The sequence below is a fragment of the Martes martes genome (genome assembly GCF_963455335.1).
Source record: "Martes martes genome assembly, chromosome: 13".
Classification (NCBI taxonomy): Eukaryota; Metazoa; Chordata; class Mammalia; order Carnivora; family Mustelidae; genus Martes; species Martes martes.
In genome coordinates this window covers 70,913,914-70,931,748 of record NC_137901.1, presented here as the reverse complement: position 1 = coordinate 70,931,748, position 17,835 = coordinate 70,913,914, and the positions used below count along the sequence as shown (strand labels likewise).

At 44.5% G+C, this 17,835-nt stretch overlaps 1 protein-coding gene and 1 pseudogene across 2 annotated transcripts in view; both read left to right on the top strand.

The window, feature by feature from the left end:
* KREMEN1 (kringle containing transmembrane protein 1) overlaps nt 1-17,835 on the top strand; it is a gene marked incomplete at its 5' end in the record, with an annotated part of 67,179 nt that overhangs the window by 18,499 nt on the left and 30,845 nt on the right. The window contains 2 exons of the mRNA XM_080822078.1: nt 1,168-1,330; nt 5,908-5,999. Coding sequence (XP_080678204.1) covers nt 1,168-1,330; nt 5,908-5,999 — 255 coding nt within the window. The remainder of the gene's footprint in view (nt 1-1,167; nt 1,331-5,907; nt 6,000-17,835) is intronic.
* Nucleotides 11,363-14,304, top strand: LOC308354325 (heterogeneous nuclear ribonucleoprotein A3-like; annotated as a pseudogene). Its single transcript has one exon. The product of its transcript is annotated as a heterogeneous nuclear ribonucleoprotein A3-like (transcript).

Genomic DNA, 17,835 nt, shown 5'->3' with positions numbered 1-17,835 from the left:
AGGAAGCGAGATGGTCTGTGGGTAGATTTTAAATATTAGAAGAGGTAGCTCCTAGAATGTAGATGCGCTTATGTTCGCATGCATAGGCTGGAACAGGCACATGCCTTGCAACAGGAGACAGCGCTGAGAGTCCTTCATACCGGAAGTTAGAGGTCAGTGCGTGCCAGGGGCAGGGGAGCAAGCAGGCCGAGAATGTCAGCGTAACTCCCCCAGATCATCAGGTTCCAAGGGATACATCTTAAAGAAGTGTTTGAAGTACTTCTATCTGTCAGTTTCAACTAAGCTAATTTTTAAAAATTGCTCTTTGTACTGTGCCTTTCTCATGAACCTCTGTGAATTTAATGCATGCAATATGTGGGGGGAAATCCCATCAGCCTCGGTTCCCATCCCCCCAAAGTCTGAGAAGCAGATTTTAGAAGCACATTGTTGCACCTGCAAGGATTTTGTCATTTTATTAAGTGGACCTGAGACGACGTTCAGTATATCTTGTAGGGAGGAATTTCGGAAAGAAGTGAGACAAAATGCCAACTTGGCCCCCGCTCCCTCCTGTTGATTGTCTGTTCCATTGCATCTCTATCTCAAACAGCATGGGGAGGACTGTTCTTCATTACCAGGGAATGTGAGTCATTCCCAGACTTGTGTGATTGGGATTCCAAAGCGTTGCTGTATCCGATGGGCTTATTAAATCCAAGTGTCAGTGCAGCCTTTCAGACTGTAGGGGAGAACTCACGTACAGCTGGTGACCTGGTTCTAGTTACCACACAGAGACACTGGTGAGACCAGTGACCCCCTCCGAGCACCCAGAATTCCTTGTGATGGCTGTTACCGACCGTTCCCAGATTTGGGGGTTTCCCGGTTCACTTCATGGGCTTCAGTACATTTCAGCTCCCTGTTTATATCCGAGTTGGGATCTGTATACTCTAGGGGAAAAGTATCTGTAAAGTGTCTGTAGGCAAGCTAGTGCCAAGACTAGCCTTGCATTTGAAGGGGACTGCGTTTCAGATTTACTCAGCCCAAGCAATGTTAACTTCGCGGTGTCCAGGATCTAGCAAGACACTATCCATTTCCAGCTGGGTCCAAACAAAACAAATAAAACATCAACCAGAGAGGGAGGAGACTATCGATGTTGCCAGAAAATTAGTTTGCTCTGTCTTTTCTTTCTCCTAGAATGTTTCACGGCCAATGGTGCAGATTATAGGGGAACGCAGAACTGGACGGCACTACAAGGCGGGAAGCCATGCCTGTTCTGGAATGAGACTTTCCAGCATCCATACAACACTCTGAAATACCCCAATGGGGAGGGGGGCCTCGGCGAGCATAACTACTGCAGGTAAGATGGGGCCACACAGTGCTTAAAAAAAAAAAAAAAAAATCTCTGGCCTTCTTTTTCAGTCCCTTACAGCCTTGCTCACAACTATGGAAAGCTTCTTTGTCTCCTTTTAACCAACTCAGAAGGCCTTTCTTGTTACTATTTTAAAAATCTTCCTCCCACACCTTGCTTGTGTGTGTGGCGTGCGCGTGCACGCACGTACACGCACACACACGCGCGCGCGCACACACACACACACACACACACATTCTACCACTCCTTTTTCAACTCTGGTTGCTTTGATGCAGGTTTTCAGAGCTCTGCTTTCCTGTCTGATCACTTACACATCTCTTGGGAAGGGCTTCCTTAGTTGGCCCTGCCACCAGTGGACAATACACAGATGGCAAAGCTTTTTAAGCTCCTGTGAATGTGGTGGTCAAACAGAGCACTGCCTGTGGCCCAAGCCTCCCTCTGCTTCTGAGTAAAGGAAGCTATTCTACATTATCCCACCTCCCGCCAGCCCAGGAGAGCCTTGCCCCAGGAGCAGCTGCAACCATCAGATTTGTGCTGTTTCCTTCCTCTCTGTAGAATAAGGTGTTTCTTTGGTGTTTACCTCCTGTCTGACTCTGACAGGGGCTCTTCACCCGAGATCCAAGACGCTTCAGCTAGAGATTTTCCACAGAGATGATCCATAACTTTAATCAGAGTCGCAAAGTTATCAGTGATCCAAAGCAAGTTAAGACGCTGGTCTATAGGGACAAGAGCAAAGGAAGTTTCTAAGCACTTTTGGTGATAGCTACATTTAAGCTATTTATACTCAAGATCCTGATAATGTGACTCATGGTTCAGCACTGTGTCGAATTAATTAGTATTAAGGACAGGTGCAAAGGCAGCCTCTTGAGCCATCAGGACAGGGAGAAATGTTCACCAAGCTGCTCTTTGAGTCTCACGCTGTGTCCCTGGTTCTACCAGATGTTGGAATCTCAGCTGTGGCATTGTCAACCCTGCTGAGCCAACATATTCATACCTGCCTTGCATGGACCACACGGTTTACCTTCTGCTCTCCCTACATAACTTTCCTGACATTCCAGGACACTTTTGGGTGTCTTGAAGTCCCAGGCCTGTCGTCCAGGTTATCCCTGTGCCTACAGCTCTTTCCTTCACCTCTGCTCTAATTTGTTCCAACTGGCTATACCCCTGCAGTCACCGTTGCATTATTTTTTAGTTGTTATTATAAAAATGTTAAAAGCTTTTCCAAAATCTCAAAAACTACAGATAAACATTGCTTAAATAAGGTCATCTTTTGACATCTTTTCCCCTAAAATCCTCAGCAAGCCCCAGTTCCCAGAGGTAACAATTTGTGTTACTACACATTTTGCTATCTGTTGCATTTTATTGTTAAAGTTACAAATGCTCATGAAGTCATTCTTTTACATTTTGTTTTCAGAGGCTTCCATATTCATTAAGATCTTTTTTGCATGATTAAAGAAATTAACACCACTCCATTTCTGGTTTATTTCCTTCTTTTTTGCTACTCATAGAAAGAGTTGGGTTGGGAAGAATATTTAGGAAGAGAAACCAGGGTTTGGAGGTTTTTTTGTTTGTTTTTACAATAGTTACTTATAGTCTTGTTCCAAAGCACCTCTTGATAGAGGGCTACTAGTTTATGCTATTATTCTGTTGCTTTCTCTCAAGCATGGCTTCTCAGAAGAGCTCCTAGTTTAAGTCTGACTTTAAGGTAAATTTTAAATTTCCAAAGAGGTTTAATTTATATGAAAAAGAAAGTCTTTTCTCATACATGGATTAGCGCCCAGCCCTACACAGGCTCCCACAAGTGCACATGGTTCTTCACTGGGAGAGCAGCGGGGATTGGGGGGTGGGACACAACGTGACTGCCTTCCTCCTCAGCCCTGGCCAGAGGCAGCCTCTCCTTTGACTTGATGGAATGTACCAGACCTGAACTACCAGTTTTTACTTCAGAAAAAAGGGAGGCTGAAATGTTGATTATCATCACATCAGCGGGCTTAGGCCTTTTGTTTTAGCCTGGCAGCGAAATCCAAGATGAATTTGCTTATTCTTTATTAAGCTATATGGATGCTTTTCAGAATGGTTTTGACATTGATAATAAACAGTTGTTTTCTAACGTCTTCACCAAATACTACATCAAAGCTGGACAGTGAATAGAGGGAGGAAGATGACAGTGAAATTCTGTTTAAAGAAGGGCTTTGTACAAGTTCTCCTGCTTTGATTTCTCAGCTGACATCCGACACCATGTTTGTCTTGTGCTCGGGTGCCAGACCCATCGCAGTGGAGATGTCTGTGAGATGGCGAGTGATGGGAATGCACTTCTCTGGGCTCGACGGATCTGGATTAGAGGCAAAGGCAGACGGACAGGGAAGAGCAGAGTTGGCGCTGGCACCTGCCTTTGGGCACAGAAAATGAAAGGACCCTTTGTGCTTTGGGGCGGCTTATCTTCTGGGCCCCACAATAGGCTTATCCCTCTCGGGCCTGATAGGGGTGGCTCCAGAGCTCCCGCTGCAGGGTCTTTATGCCCATTTCCGGCCTAACCGGCGTGTCGGGTTTCCAGTGTTCTGAGTCGAAAGAAAGGGAGCTTGGAGGCAAGGCTTTTCTGTGTGTATGTGCATGTGTGGTAACCCTTGCCATTTGGGGTCTGTTACAGTAGGATGGTCCATTATTGTCATGGTGCCCTTGAGTTGAAAAGACCTTCAAGGGCATTTTAGAAATGTGAAATAAGTCTTTAAAAAATATTAGTGCTGCATCAGAAGTTGGTACCAGGATCACAGGATTGCATGTTCTGACTGAAACTCGGGCTTAGCTTTCCTCAGAAATTTCTGAGAAGTTAGCATTTTGAGGGAGGAATAGGACCCATTTCTGTCAAACATGTGCCAACTAGCCTGATGGTGAAAGCTTGTCAGTGGACTCTGTAGCACGTGAATTTTATTTTATTGTTTAAAAATTACACAGTGTTCATTGTAGAAGAAATAGAAAAATAAAGAGAATCAGAAAAGAAAAAAAGAATTTAATTACTGATAGTCCCATTCTCCAGAGATACTTTCAGGGGTTTGATGTGTATCCTTTCCTGAATACCTCTTTTCAAATGATGGGACTGTGTCACCCACCATGTTTTCAAACTACCTTTAAAAAAACCTAACAAGGGGCGCCTAGGTGGCTTAGTGGGTTAAAGCCTCTGCCTTCGGCTCAGGTCATGATCCCAGGGTCCTGGGATCGAGCCCCGCATCGGGCTCTCTGCTCAGCGGGAAGCCTGCTTCCCCCCTCTCTCTGCTTGCCTCTCTGCCTACTTGTGATCTCTGTCTGTCAAATAAATAAAATCTTAAAAAAAAACACAAAACAACCTAACAAGACATGTGGATGTCTTTTTATATTAATAAGTGTGTCTCTATACCGCATTTTTACTAGCTGCTCAGCATTCCCTTATATGGATATAACATTTAACCAATCCTTAAGTGTTGTTTCTAACTTGTTTGTATTATAAAACTGCTACGATGAACATCTTTGTAAGTAGAGATTTACTTAGAGTACTAAAGGAGAAATTGCCTGGTAAAGAGGCTTTGCATGTGTTTTGGGCCTTTGGCTTTAATTGCCAAATTGCCATCCTGATCATGGGTGTCCATTCGCATTCTTTTTTTTTTTTTTTAAGATTTTATTTATTTATTTGACAGACAGAGATCACAAGTAGTCAGAGAGGCAGGCAGAGAGAGAGGAAGAAGCAGGCTCCCCGCTGAGCAGAGAGCCCGATACGGGGCTCGATCCCAGGACCCTGAGGTCAGGGGATCACTACCTTAGCCAAAGTCGGACGCTTAACTGACTGAGCCATCCAGGCGCCCCTGGACTCACTTACATTCTTTTTTTTTTTTTTTTTAAGATTTTTATTTATTTATTTGACAGAGAGAAATCACAACTAGGCAGAGAGAGAGAGGAGGAAGCAGGCTCCCTGCTGAGCAGAGAGCCCAATGTGGGGCTCAATCCCAGGACCCTGAGATCATGACCTGAGCCAAAGGCAGAGGCTTTAACCCACTGAGCCACCCAGGCATCCCCACATTCTTATCCACAGTATTGAAAGCACCTGTGCACTCCGCCGTGGGCGTCACTGTGTGCACACTTAAGGTGCCAGTGCTGCTTGGCATGATTTGTTCTGTGGTCGGTTGCCCTGGTTACACTATCATGAATCTTTGTAAAATTATATAACCTTTGCTCACCACACACAGCCCCCACCCCCAAATTCTGAATTGTATGTCAAAGTGCATGAGTTTATTCTTGTAGCTTTACCATTCTTCTCTTCCTCTTTTTTTTTTTTTTTTTTTTAAATAATCTCTACACCCAATGTGGGGCTTGAACTCATGACCGTGAGATCCAGAGCCACATGCTCTTCAGTCTGAGCCAGCCAGGCACACCCCCTCACTGCATTTTTCTCTTTGTAAGAAACAGCACATACCAATATCAATACATACCAATTATTAGAAATAACACAGACGCTGATGCATTCCTTTTTGGTAAACCTGAAAAGCGAGTTGACTTAACATGACAGAAATGTTACTTGTGTGTCCTTTCCCCGACAGAAATCCAGATGGAGATGTGAGCCCCTGGTGCTATGTGGCAGAGCACGAGGACGGAGTCTACTGGAAGTACTGCGAGATTCCCGCTTGTCAGAGTAAGGCTCTAACGCGCCCGGTGAAGGTTTCAGGACACTAGCACTGAGGGTACAGAGTGGAATACCACTGCCAGAGGGCAGGTTGTTCAGGCAGGAGGATTTCATGAAACAGGTGAAAGGAGAAGCCATCCTGGGCTGGCGATTTTCCCTCTTATTGAGACTTTTCAGAAATAGAGGGCCTGGTTGCCTCAGGACCCCCATTCCCTTGATGGATAAGCCCACCCAGATGATATCTACTTGTACTTAATTTCCTTGTGCTGATTCGTTCATGGATAGAGAGATGGCAAGAGCTCAGTAGCAGGCCTGGGAAACAAAACTCCCTCACGGTTTTGGGAAAGAATTGTCTAGAGCGAATGATGAGTCCCTTTATAGACAGTGAAACTTAACTATGACATTACTTATTATTTGCATTTGATGCGCTGTCTCTCCTGAAAAATGGTATTCAGGAAACACCTCACTGATCCCCTCCAAAGCCAATGTGATTGTCCTTTTCCTCATATCAGCATAAAGATGTTCTGTTGTTTTTTGTAATAACTCATACCTTATCCTTCTCTACTACCGAAAAACCCGGTTTCTTCAGCCTTTTACTCCAAGGCCTGTTTTGTAGCTGTTTTCTCCATTCATTTCTATATTCATTCAGTGTTTATTATATGCAAGACACAGAGGCAGAAGGATACCCTGACCCTCAGGGAACATGCAGTGTGCTAGGGACTCTTAGGAAGACACTTGAAAACAAGGTAGAATATATTGTAGTTTTAAAGTACAGAAGCCCAGGGTCACTTGGGTGGCTCAGTGGGTTAAAGCCTCTGCCTTCAGCTCAGGTCATGATCCCAGTGTCCTGGGATCGAGCCCCCCATCGGGCTCTCTGCTCCTCGGGGAGCCTGCTTTCTCCCCTCTCTGCCTGCCTCTCTGACTACTTGTGATCTCTGTCTGTCAAATAAATAAATAAAATCTTAAAAAAAAAAAAATTTAAAGTACTGAAGCCCAAATGAGAATGGCCCTGGAAGACGGGTACTAATGTAGTGTTCGTCTGATCTTTTCTTCTTTCTTTTTTTGAGAGAGAAGGGTGGGAGGGGCAGAGGGAGAGAAACTTAAGCAGGCTCCCACCTGACGCAGGGCTCTATCTACCCACCCTGAGATCATGACCTGAGCCAAAATCAAGAATCAGACACTTAACCGACAGCTACCTAGGTGCCCCATAATATCTTTTTAAATATGCCAAGGGAGCAGGTTTTCTCAGTTATTAGAGCTGAGGAAAAGGACAGCTCATTCATAATAATTCTACCTGGGTTGTTTTTTACCATCCTCTTTCCCCTTACTCCTTACCCTGCCACCTTCCTCACACCTCAGCCCCGGAGGCTGTGTATATAGAGTGATATGGAGGTTTGTGGGGGACCTGGGACCTCTCACTCATGCCCACCACAGCAGTCTGAATTCTGCTGCCTCATGGGGAAGGGGTGCTGCAGGCCCCACCTCTCACCTTCCAAAAGTTACAAATTTCCAAATGAGACCATTGCCTGGCAGTGAGGCCCTGGCTTCACTCTCCTTCCAACCCGAGTATGCCTTGATTCAGTCCCAAAATTGAGAAGACAGTAAAGACCAGCAGAATGGGCTTTTGCTCAGTCTGCTTAATCAAATTTTTAAAATGAAAAACATCTCATTTGGCTCTAGTTATGTAAAGAAGAAAGGGGCAGGGGGAGAGGAAAGCAGATTTTCCTCGGTCCATTTGTTCTACACAAAGATAGTCTTTTAGTACTAGCCTGTGTCATTCTCTCAGGAATGGCGAGGAGGGGATTTCAATCTGGCCGCTTTTATTTGGAAAGATAATCCTCAACTTGCATTTGTAAAATATAATTTGGGCCAAAGGGAGCAGACTCATGTGGTCACTGAAACTAAGTTCCAGAAGAGAGAATTACCAAAAAATGATTCAACCCATGTAGTACCCCTCTCAGTCCTAATATTTGCAGGATGTGCCTCGCTCTTCCAAAAAAGGAAAATTAAATATCATTTCCTTTTTTTATGGCCCTTTAGTAGCCTTCTTGAAACTTCTAAAGTTGGCCTTGAAATGGTCCGGGCAGGGAGGCATACAAAGGTTGGGAATGAGAGCTGGGGAGTACCTGATTTAGGGGGGTGCTGGGGAGGGAACAGTATCTGGTTTTGGTTCTTTAGAAAACCCTTCCGTTCACCCTGTGGGCACCGGGGCTCCCCATCTAGCTGAGCCTCAGACTTTGAGAGTCTGGCAGAACATTGTGCTCCTTGAGTGTCTGATTAATGTAGTTGAGAAAAACTCCTGTGCTAGTTGAAGGAAGAGGCCTTGGTAATTGCCTAGTGGACTTGACGGAGATACAACCAGCCTATTTTAGGCCAGTTTTGCCCTATTTCTGGATGTGGAGTCATAATTTTCATGAATAATACTAACCCTCTGTGCGAAGCCCACTATTCATGATTAGCATTGAACTTGTCATACAGGAAAAGGCCTGTGACATGATCAGATTCCTGGAAAGTTCATATCTGAATATAACAGACCCAGCAGGAGCCGGGGGAGTGGATGTTTAGGGACAAAACAGAATGTGGTTGAATGGCAGGCCATTGTGTGGCGACCGGAATCTCTGCCTGGCGGCATGTTTCGGACAGAGCTAAGACAAGCAGGGAGGCAGTGATGAAGTCTGATTCACACAGGGGAAAAGAGAAACTTTAACTGTGCTCTTGACCTGTGGAGCATGGATCAGAACATAACCATTATTTTTTTTAATTTATTTTTTATTTTTTTAAGATTTTATTTTTATTTTTTCAGTGTTCAAAATTCATTGTTTATGCACCACACCCAGTGCTCCATGCAATACGTGCCCTCCTTAATACCCGCCACCAGACTCACCCCACCCCCGACCCAGAACATAACTGTTAAAAAGAGAACAATTCTGAGGTAATTGGATATGCTCTTCAAACCACATGGGCCAGTATATTTCTCAGAAACCCCAAGTTTCTATTGTGGGCAGAAGAAATACAGATCATTAAAAGCAAATTTCCTTAAAAAGTCCTCAAGGTTCCCATCCCTCTAGATCCCATCCTCTACAACTCAGTCCTGTTGGTTTGGCTACTGAGGCGGAAACCATTTGGCTTAGTATCTGTTCTTTACATATCTTTTTCTTGTTAAATAATCATCCTCTCCATTCTAATTCCCATTTATATCATTGCTTACTAAGGATGTGATGGGCCTCAGTGTGACTTTTGATTTGTTCTGTTTTACCTAGATTCTTTTTAAAAATTTGGGACAGTTTTGTGAAAGTTTAAGTAATCTAGTTGTGAGGTAGAGGGGAACCTGCAAATGGCATTTAAAGGCAAACATAATTTCCTCCACATAGCCGACTTGGGCCTGAAACCATGGGCATGAGAAATATACTTTATCATTGCTGAGAGCCATTCTTTGTTTGCTATAAAACATTCACCTGGGGGCGCCTGGGTGGCTCAGTGGGTTGAGCCGCTGCCTTCGGCTCAGGTCATGATCTCGGGGTCCTGGGATCGAGTCCCACATCGGGCTCTCTGCTCAGCAGGGAGCCTGCTTCCCTCTCTCTCTCTCTGCCTGCCTCTCTGTCTACTGTGATCTCTCTCTGTCAAATAAATAAATAAAATCTTTAAAAAAAAAAAAAAAAAAAAAAAAAAAAAAAAAAAAACATTCACCTGATTTCTACAAACTCAACTATACAAATTCATCTTTTTTTTTTTAAGATTTTATTTATTTATTTGACAGAGATCACAAGTAGGCAGAGAGGCAGGCAGAGAGAGAAGAAAAAGCAGGCTCCCCACTGAGCAGAGAGCCTGATGTGGGGCTTGATCCCAGGACCCTGGGATCACGACCTGAGTCGAAGGCAGAGGCTCTAACCCACTGAGCCACCCAGGCGCCCCCAAATTCATCTTTGAAATAGGGAAATTGGAACACAGACTATTAGATTATATTAAGAAACCACTGTTAATTTTATTCGGTACAATAATGGCATGGTGGAGATATAAAATAATTGTTTAAGTCATTTGAAATTATAGATACATACTGAAATATTTGTGGTTGAAATCGATAATATGTCTGGAATTTATTTTAAAATGACCTCATCTCCCAAAGAGTGAATGGGTCAGATGAGTGAAATAGATGAAACTAGAATGGTTTAAAAAAAAAGTAGATATTTTTTGATGCTGCATGACAATGGCCTCATTATTCCTTCCTGCTTTTTTGTATGTTTGAAAGTTTCCATTATAAAAAGTTAATTCTGTGATATCTTAAAATTGTATAATATTTTAAATATTTCAAAACAAATATATAAATACAACATTCAAAGTATCTGGGTTCAGATGTATAACATGATTAACCTAATTAACCTGAATTGAGATAATTTGCATATAGCTCACAAGTATCTAAGTTAGTTATTAAAGTTAGTGATAAGGGACACCTGGGTGGTTCAGTTACTTAAGTGTCCAAATCTTGATTTCAGCTCAGGTCATGATCTCAGGGTTGTGAGATTGAGCTTTGCGCTGGGCATGGAGCCCTCTTGGGATTCTCTCTCCCTTTCTCTCACCCCCTCCCTCTCTAAAAAAATAAATAAAAATAAAGTTAGTGGTTAAAATTTTAGTTATTAAACTTTATAAACTTCTAGTTATTTAAAGTTATTATTATTAAAGTTAAAGTTAGTTATAAAAGTTATTTAAAGTTGGTTATTAAAGTTGAGAATCACAAGGAGTTTATTACTAGCTGTGACAAGTGTCATTTTTTAAGCTCCAGTCATATGCCATACTTTGTACAGCACAGGGGACACAAGGATGGTGTGGTCTGTGGGGACCCCCTAGTCTAGAGCAAAAGACAGACAGACAGATAAGCATATACAAGATACTCTGTAATAAATGAGATGAGCAAAAGTTTAGGAGCACTGAAGGAGGGGCATCTTCCTGGCAGGGTGGGAGGCAGGGGCTACTGGTTATCAAGGAGGGCTTTTGGAAGAGGTGGGATCTTGGCAACAGGGCTTCTCCAACTTTAAGTTTCCTCATGAAAATATAGTAGTAATACAGTCATGGGGATTTTATTAAAATGCAGATTCTGATTCAGTAGGTCTAGGGCAGGCTAGAGACTCTGCAGTTCTAACCAGACCCTGGGATGTGGAGTTGTAGGATCACACTTGAAGCAGCCAGGTTCTAGATGTTAGGGTTGGGTGGAGTAGGGAGGGCAGCGGGGGTAGAAGGAATAGTGTGCATGCACTCACACACTAGTGAATTCCCAGGCAAAATCAATGTTGCTGAGATAGAAATATAAGAAGGAAAGGCACCTCTTCCTCTCGGTCCCATATTGAAGTTGAGTTGGAAGAGGTGAGTCCTGTCGTAAAATGGAGGTAAAACCGCTACCCAGTCACACCCAGCCCAACTCCAGCCACCGCCACTGGGGGGAGGAGGGCTGTGATCCAAAGGAACCAGAGCAGTTGAGAAAACTGTTCATTGGTGGTTTGAGCTTTGGAACTACAGATGATGGTTTAAGAGAACATTTTGAAAAATGGGGTGCACTTACAGATTGTGTGGAGATGAGAGACCCCCAAACAAAACATTCCAGGGGTTTTGGTTTTGTGACTTACTCTTGTGTTGAAGAGGTGGATGCAGCAATGTGTGCCCGATCGCACAAGGCTGATGGGCATGTAGTGGAACCAAAGAGAGCTGTTTCTAGAAAGGATTCTGTAAAGCCTGGTGCCCATCTAACAGTGAAGAGAATTTTTGTTGGTGATATTAAAGGAGATACAAAAGAATATAATTTGAGAGAGTACTTTGAAAAGTATGGCAAGATTGAAACCATAGAAGTTATGGAAGACAGACGGAGTGGAAAAAAGAGAAGATTTGCTTTTGTAACTTTTGATGATCATGATACAGTTATTAAAATTGTTGTTCAGAAATACCACACTATTAATGGGCATAATTGTCAAGTGAAAAAGGCCCTTTCTAAAGAAGAAATGCAGTCTGCTGGCTCACAAAGAGGTCGTGGAGGAAACTTTGAAGGTGGTGGAAACTTTGGTGGAGGTTGTGGTGGTGGAGGTGGCGGCAGCAGAGGTAGTTATGGAGGAGGTGATGGTGGATATAATGGATTTGGAGGTGATGGTGGCAACTATGGTGGTGGTCCTGGTTATAGGAGTAGAGGAGGCTATGGGGGTGGTGGACCAGGATATGAAAACCAAGGAGGTGGATATGGAGGTGGTGGTAGAGATATGGTGGTTACAATGAAGGAGGAAATTTTGGAGCTAACTATGGTGGTGGGAACTATAATGATTGTGGAAATTACAGTGGATGACAGCAATCCAATTATGGACCCATGAAGGGGGGCAGTTTTGGTGGAAGAAGCTCGGGCAGTCCCTATGGTGGTGGTTGTGGATCTGGTGGTGGAAGTGGTGGATATGGTAGCAGGAGGTTCTAAAAAATTTTCAGAAGAAAGGGGCTGCAGTTCTTAGCAGGAAAGAGAGCAAGGAGTTGTCAGGAAAGTTGCAGGTTACTTTGAGACAGTCCGAAATGCATTAGAGGAACGGTAAAAATCTGCCACAGAAGGAACAAGGATCCGTAGTCAGAAAAGTTACTGCAGCTTAAAGAGGAAAGCCTTCTTGCTCAGGACTGTCATAGCCACAGTTTACAACACAGTGCAGCTACTGGTTAATGCAATGTAGTGTCAATCGGATGTACATTCCTGCGGTCTTTTATCTGTTGTAGCTTTGTCTGTCTTTTTCTTTCATTACGTCAGGCATATTGCCCTGTAAATTGTGGTAGTACAGGAATAAAAAATTAAGGAATTTTTAACTTTAAAAAAAAAAAAAGAAGGCAGGGCAAGAGATGAGGTCTGAGAAGAATGAGGTGGGGCCGGATAATGGACGACTGTCTTGTGGGCATGGAGCTTGGAGCTTGGACTTGACCTGGGAAGATGGTGATGAGGCTGAAGAGTGTGGAGTGTCAGAAGATGTTTCTCCATAGCTTCTGTGTTAGGGATTTGGGGTGAAGTGTCCCCCTCTTAATTCGTGAGAAGTTCTCCAGAGATTGCATCATGCGCACAGAGGAGTCCTAAGGGGAGGCCAGCCATGGCATCTCTGCAAAATGGGGCCTTTGGTGACTTCACTGGCTCAAGTTCCTTTTAATTAAATGACACCCTGGCCTTGTTAAAACAGATTTGTTCTTCCTTACAAATATACTTCCAAGCATGACCCCTAGTAAGAGTTTTTAAAGCTATGTTCAGAGCTTGAATAAAAAGCCAAGGGCACGTTGGCAGGGGTGGTCAAGGCAGTCTCTGAATTACAGAAAATGTTTTGTCTCTGTTAGTACTTTTTGCATTTTAATGTCATCACTGATGTTTAGTATGTTTCAGCTTTTATTTCAACTATTATTGAGTACCGACTGTGTATAAAACACTTCTATTCATTCACATTACCTCGTTTAACCTTTCCCACAGCATTATGAAGCGGGTGTTGTGTCCACTCCCCACCCCCTATTGTTTAGATGAGACAATGAGCCTAGAGTAGTGAGGTGACCTGATGAGGATTATACCCTGAGCCAAATTGGATTTGAATCTAGGGCTCCTCGTGGCAAGACCAGTGCCCTTTCCCTCCAGTTCTTGAGAACAGCTCCATTTCCTTTATTTCCTTGAAAACAGGGGCCCTGGGATGGATCCAGGCTACTATTGAGGTCATTCTTGAGAATTTTCTTGGTGGATTGTTTGGGAATTAAGAGTTTGAAATTCTGATAGTATGCCGAATTATTAAGAGTGCCTTTTTGACATTGTGGAAACCAAAGGATTAAGTCAGTGGCGACAGAGGGTCTGCAGTTCAAGCTCTTAGCTCTAAGTCATTTTCTTGTCTTCTTTGAGTTTGGGAAATCCCAAGCCCCAGGAGGACAGCAGGCTGCGATGGTATCCAGGAAGCATTCGCCGCACAGCAGAATCGCTCTGTAGGATGTTGGGCCGTCTCCGCGGGTGTTCCCTGCCCAGCTGTTCTCAGCTGGGAAGGGGCTCCCCGGACTTGGACGCTTGGCATGAAACACTACATCAGCAGCCTTGTAAAGGCCTTGGAGGGGGGTGGTTCTCCCAACACCGAATCTTCACTGCATGGTTTGAACTTCACCTCAAAAAGGGCACATCTGGGGCACCTGGGTAGCTCAGCCGTTAAGTGTCTGTCCGCCTTCAGCTCAGTATCCTGGGATTGAGCCCCACATTGGGCTCCCTGCTCAGCAGGGAGCCTGCTTCTCCCTCTCCAGCTCCCCCATGCTGCGTTCCCTCTCGCACTCTCTCTCTCTGTCATAAATAAATAAAATCTTTAAAAAAAAAAAAAAAAAGACACATCTGGGAGCATCATTCGCACTTCACAGCTAAAAGGAAACCCGAAACTTTAGCTGACAGCCAAAACAATATTGAAATGAACAGTAATAATATAAATGATGCAGACTCGTTTTTTGCACCTCCTCCCTCTGGCCATTACAGTTACTTAACGTTTTTGTTTCATCGACCCCTTTTAGGTTAGCATTAAATTAGCATATGTCAGAATCCTGCTTCGTAGTGTTCATTCTTGCTTCATGGGAGCAGTTTTGTTTTCCCATTCAGACTAAGCCGTTCAAAGACAGGAGCAGGGGAAGCTCTGGAATTTCTGTGAAGGAGAGGCTTAAGGTGGAACGGGGGACTCCTCTGGAAGCTGCATTTGCCAAGCACATGCTCTCTTTTTACATGGGTGGTATGTTGATTTGTGGAGGGTGCTGATGGAATCTGGGGGGACTTCTCGTCCCCCCAAGCCATGTATTGTGACAGTCTCCCCCAACACCTAGCACAGGGCAGGCCATAACGGTGCTCATTAAATATTCCTGATAATGTGTTATCATGTCGCTTCCAGTAAGAAAGACAACACAAATTAGTGGAAAGAATGTAGATGTCAGAGTCACATGGCCTTAGGTTTGAATCTTAATCGTTTAGTAGCTTTCGGCAGAATGACTCTGCTCTGAGCCCTGGTCTCCTCATTTGTGCCTTCTAGGGTTCTTTTGAAGATCCAATGCATAAAGTACACACAACCCTAAGTCCAGGGCCCAGCACGTGGTGGGCATGGAAGTTCTAGCAGGTGCTATGGTGGCCTGTGCTTTCCCCAGGGAATGGACTGCTTGCTGTTGGCATGTTCCCGCCATACAATTCCTAAATAGGTTATTCCTAACCTATGTGTTATTTCTGCCCATTCCTTCTTTATCTGACTAGCCACGGGGCTCAGTGGCGTGCCTCAGCTGCTATGGGGGCCGCTCCCCTGGGGCCTGGAGTGGCGCTGCAGTCAGAGAACACAAGAGGCCCTGCGTTCGTTCTCACAGCGCAGTTTTATGGTCTCAGATCTGGCGGATACTCGATTGTTCTTAGTTTTTGGCAATAGGTATTATTTAATTTTCCATGAGGGAAAAAAAAGGACTTTCTGAACCAAATGGCTATTTTCCTCAATGACAGATATATTCTGTATTTCCAAAGTGTTCTGAAGCACAGTTGGGCAAGTCATACTACTAACTTAAAAATGGAAAATCATGGGGCACCTGGGTGGCTCAGTGGGTTAAAGCCTCTGCCTTCAGCTCAGGTCATGATCCCAGGGTTCTGGGATCGAGCCCCGCATCGGACTCTCTGCTCAGCAGGGAGTCTGCTTTGCCCCCGCTCTCTGCCTGCCTTTCTGCCTACTTGTGATCTCTGTCAAATAAATAAATAAAATCTTAAAAAAAAACAAACTGGAAAATCATTCAGGTCAACACAGTTGAGTTTACTGAACACCTTTACAGTAGCGCTTGCCTAGGAGGAATATACATAAACATAAGAGAGAGTCCCTACCGTCAATCTTAAAACGTAATTAGGAATCGGAGTTTTCAACATGGGAGGAAATTGGAGACCAGCCCACCAGGTACATAAATACGATTGAATTAGGAGGTGGAGAGCTGTGAGTTTTTGCAGATGAGAGGGCTCTCGGTACAGTTGTGCAGGTTGGAGTCATTACAGAGAGAGGCAGATGGGGCTGGATGGATCAGAGCATACCAGGTCAGGTAACAGCCCTACAGGGACTTGGAGGAAGGGCCTGGGGTTGTTGTGTGCGTGGGCTGGGGACCACATTGCCCAAGTAGAGGAGTGGACAAGGAAGGACCAGATGAGGCCTCGAAACCTCGAAAGCCAGAGTTAGCCAGATGGGGACTAACATACTGAAAGCCCTAGTTTAGGAAGATGAACCCAGGGCCCACTTACAGAATGGGTCCAAGGAAGGAAGTCCAGGGGGAGAGGATGGGTGCAGATTTCTAAATCCAGCGGATCAGGGTCTGAGCTGTGATGGCAGCAATGAGATAAGACAAGAAGGGTTAAATCCAAGATACGTTTAGGAAGAAGACAGAACTTGATGACAAGCAGAATATATAAGGGATGAAACAGCGGGAAGAGTCAAAGACGACTCTGTGGTTCCTTGCCTGGGATATTTGTGGTGTCCCTGAAAAACAAAAGTTCAAGTCAATAAACTGAGCTCTTCTTCCCAGAGACCCAGCTGTATCATTCCTCCTGAACTTGGACTGACCTTTTGTTGAGTAAGGTGTTTCAGTCCTCTGTTGCTGTATAACAAGCCACCCCAAACCCTTGTGGCCTAAGGCAACAACAGCTTACCGTTTCTCCTACTCCTGTGGGTTGGCTAAGGTTCAGCTCAGCGGTTCTTCTGCTGCTCTCATCAGGGCTCAGTCAGGTGGCTGCATTCCCCTGGGGGTTCTGCGGGGGCTAGGACATCCAACACGGCTTCAGGCCTCTACTTGGGTAACTGCTCTTTCTAACAGTGTACTCAGGCCACTCACATAGTGGCTGGCTGGCTTCCAAGAGAGAGGAAGCAGAAGCTGCCAGTCCTCTGAAGGCACGAACTCAGAAGTCCACCACGTTCTGTTGATCAAAGCAAGTCACAAGGCCAGCCCAGATTCAAGGGCAAAGGAAATTGATGCCAACTCTTAGAGTAGGTGGCGGTCCACATGTATGGGGAGGGGCAAGATTATTAGAGCCTCCTTTGGAGACTAACACATTAAATCACCAGAAATTAAGTTTCAGAGAAGGAACTCCCACCAAGAGAAAACTACCACTGTGATACATCAGGGCCGTACAGGGGTCAGGATCCTTAGGAACTCTTACTACCGTCCCCTAAAGGTAAAATTTCACAGGGGAAGAAAAGTCTGTGTTCACTTATTTATGTGGACGAGCTCATAGGGGATTCAGACATGAGTAGTGCTGCTTGTAGAATTAGTGTGACTGACAAAGGAAAGCCGATGTTTAGAAATAAAGTTAAAGAAGTATGGTGGGGCCATGTTGGGATAGGACTTGGACCAAGATGGCAGCTGCCAATCTGGAATGGAAGTTGTAGGTGGCTAGGACAGAGGGCAATGTGCTTGTGGTCACAGCTCGTGGCTGAGAGAATAGATGAGTCTACACTTAACCCATTGATTCTCTGAAGGACACATTTGAAATTATTGGTCTTCTGGTAGGACACCAGCGGCATCATCTCAGGTGAGCTCTGTTCTTGCTCCCATGGAGGGAAGAAATCAGCTACTGAGACACCAGCTTGAGGTCCCAGGGGCAGAAGATGGTCTCCACGCAAGGTTAAATGACTTAAAACAAGCAGAGTTACTGCATTTCATTTCTTCATGTCTGAAGAAGCAGATTTTACTTATAAGACAAAGTAAAAGGAGTCCTGCAGAGCCAGGGAAGTTTTCCAAAATGCAAGATAAGAACTTTGCTTCTTGTTTCTTAAACAGATATCCCAGATCTGGTCAGAGCACTGGAACAGAAAACATAGTAACAGTCAGGACTTCTTAAATA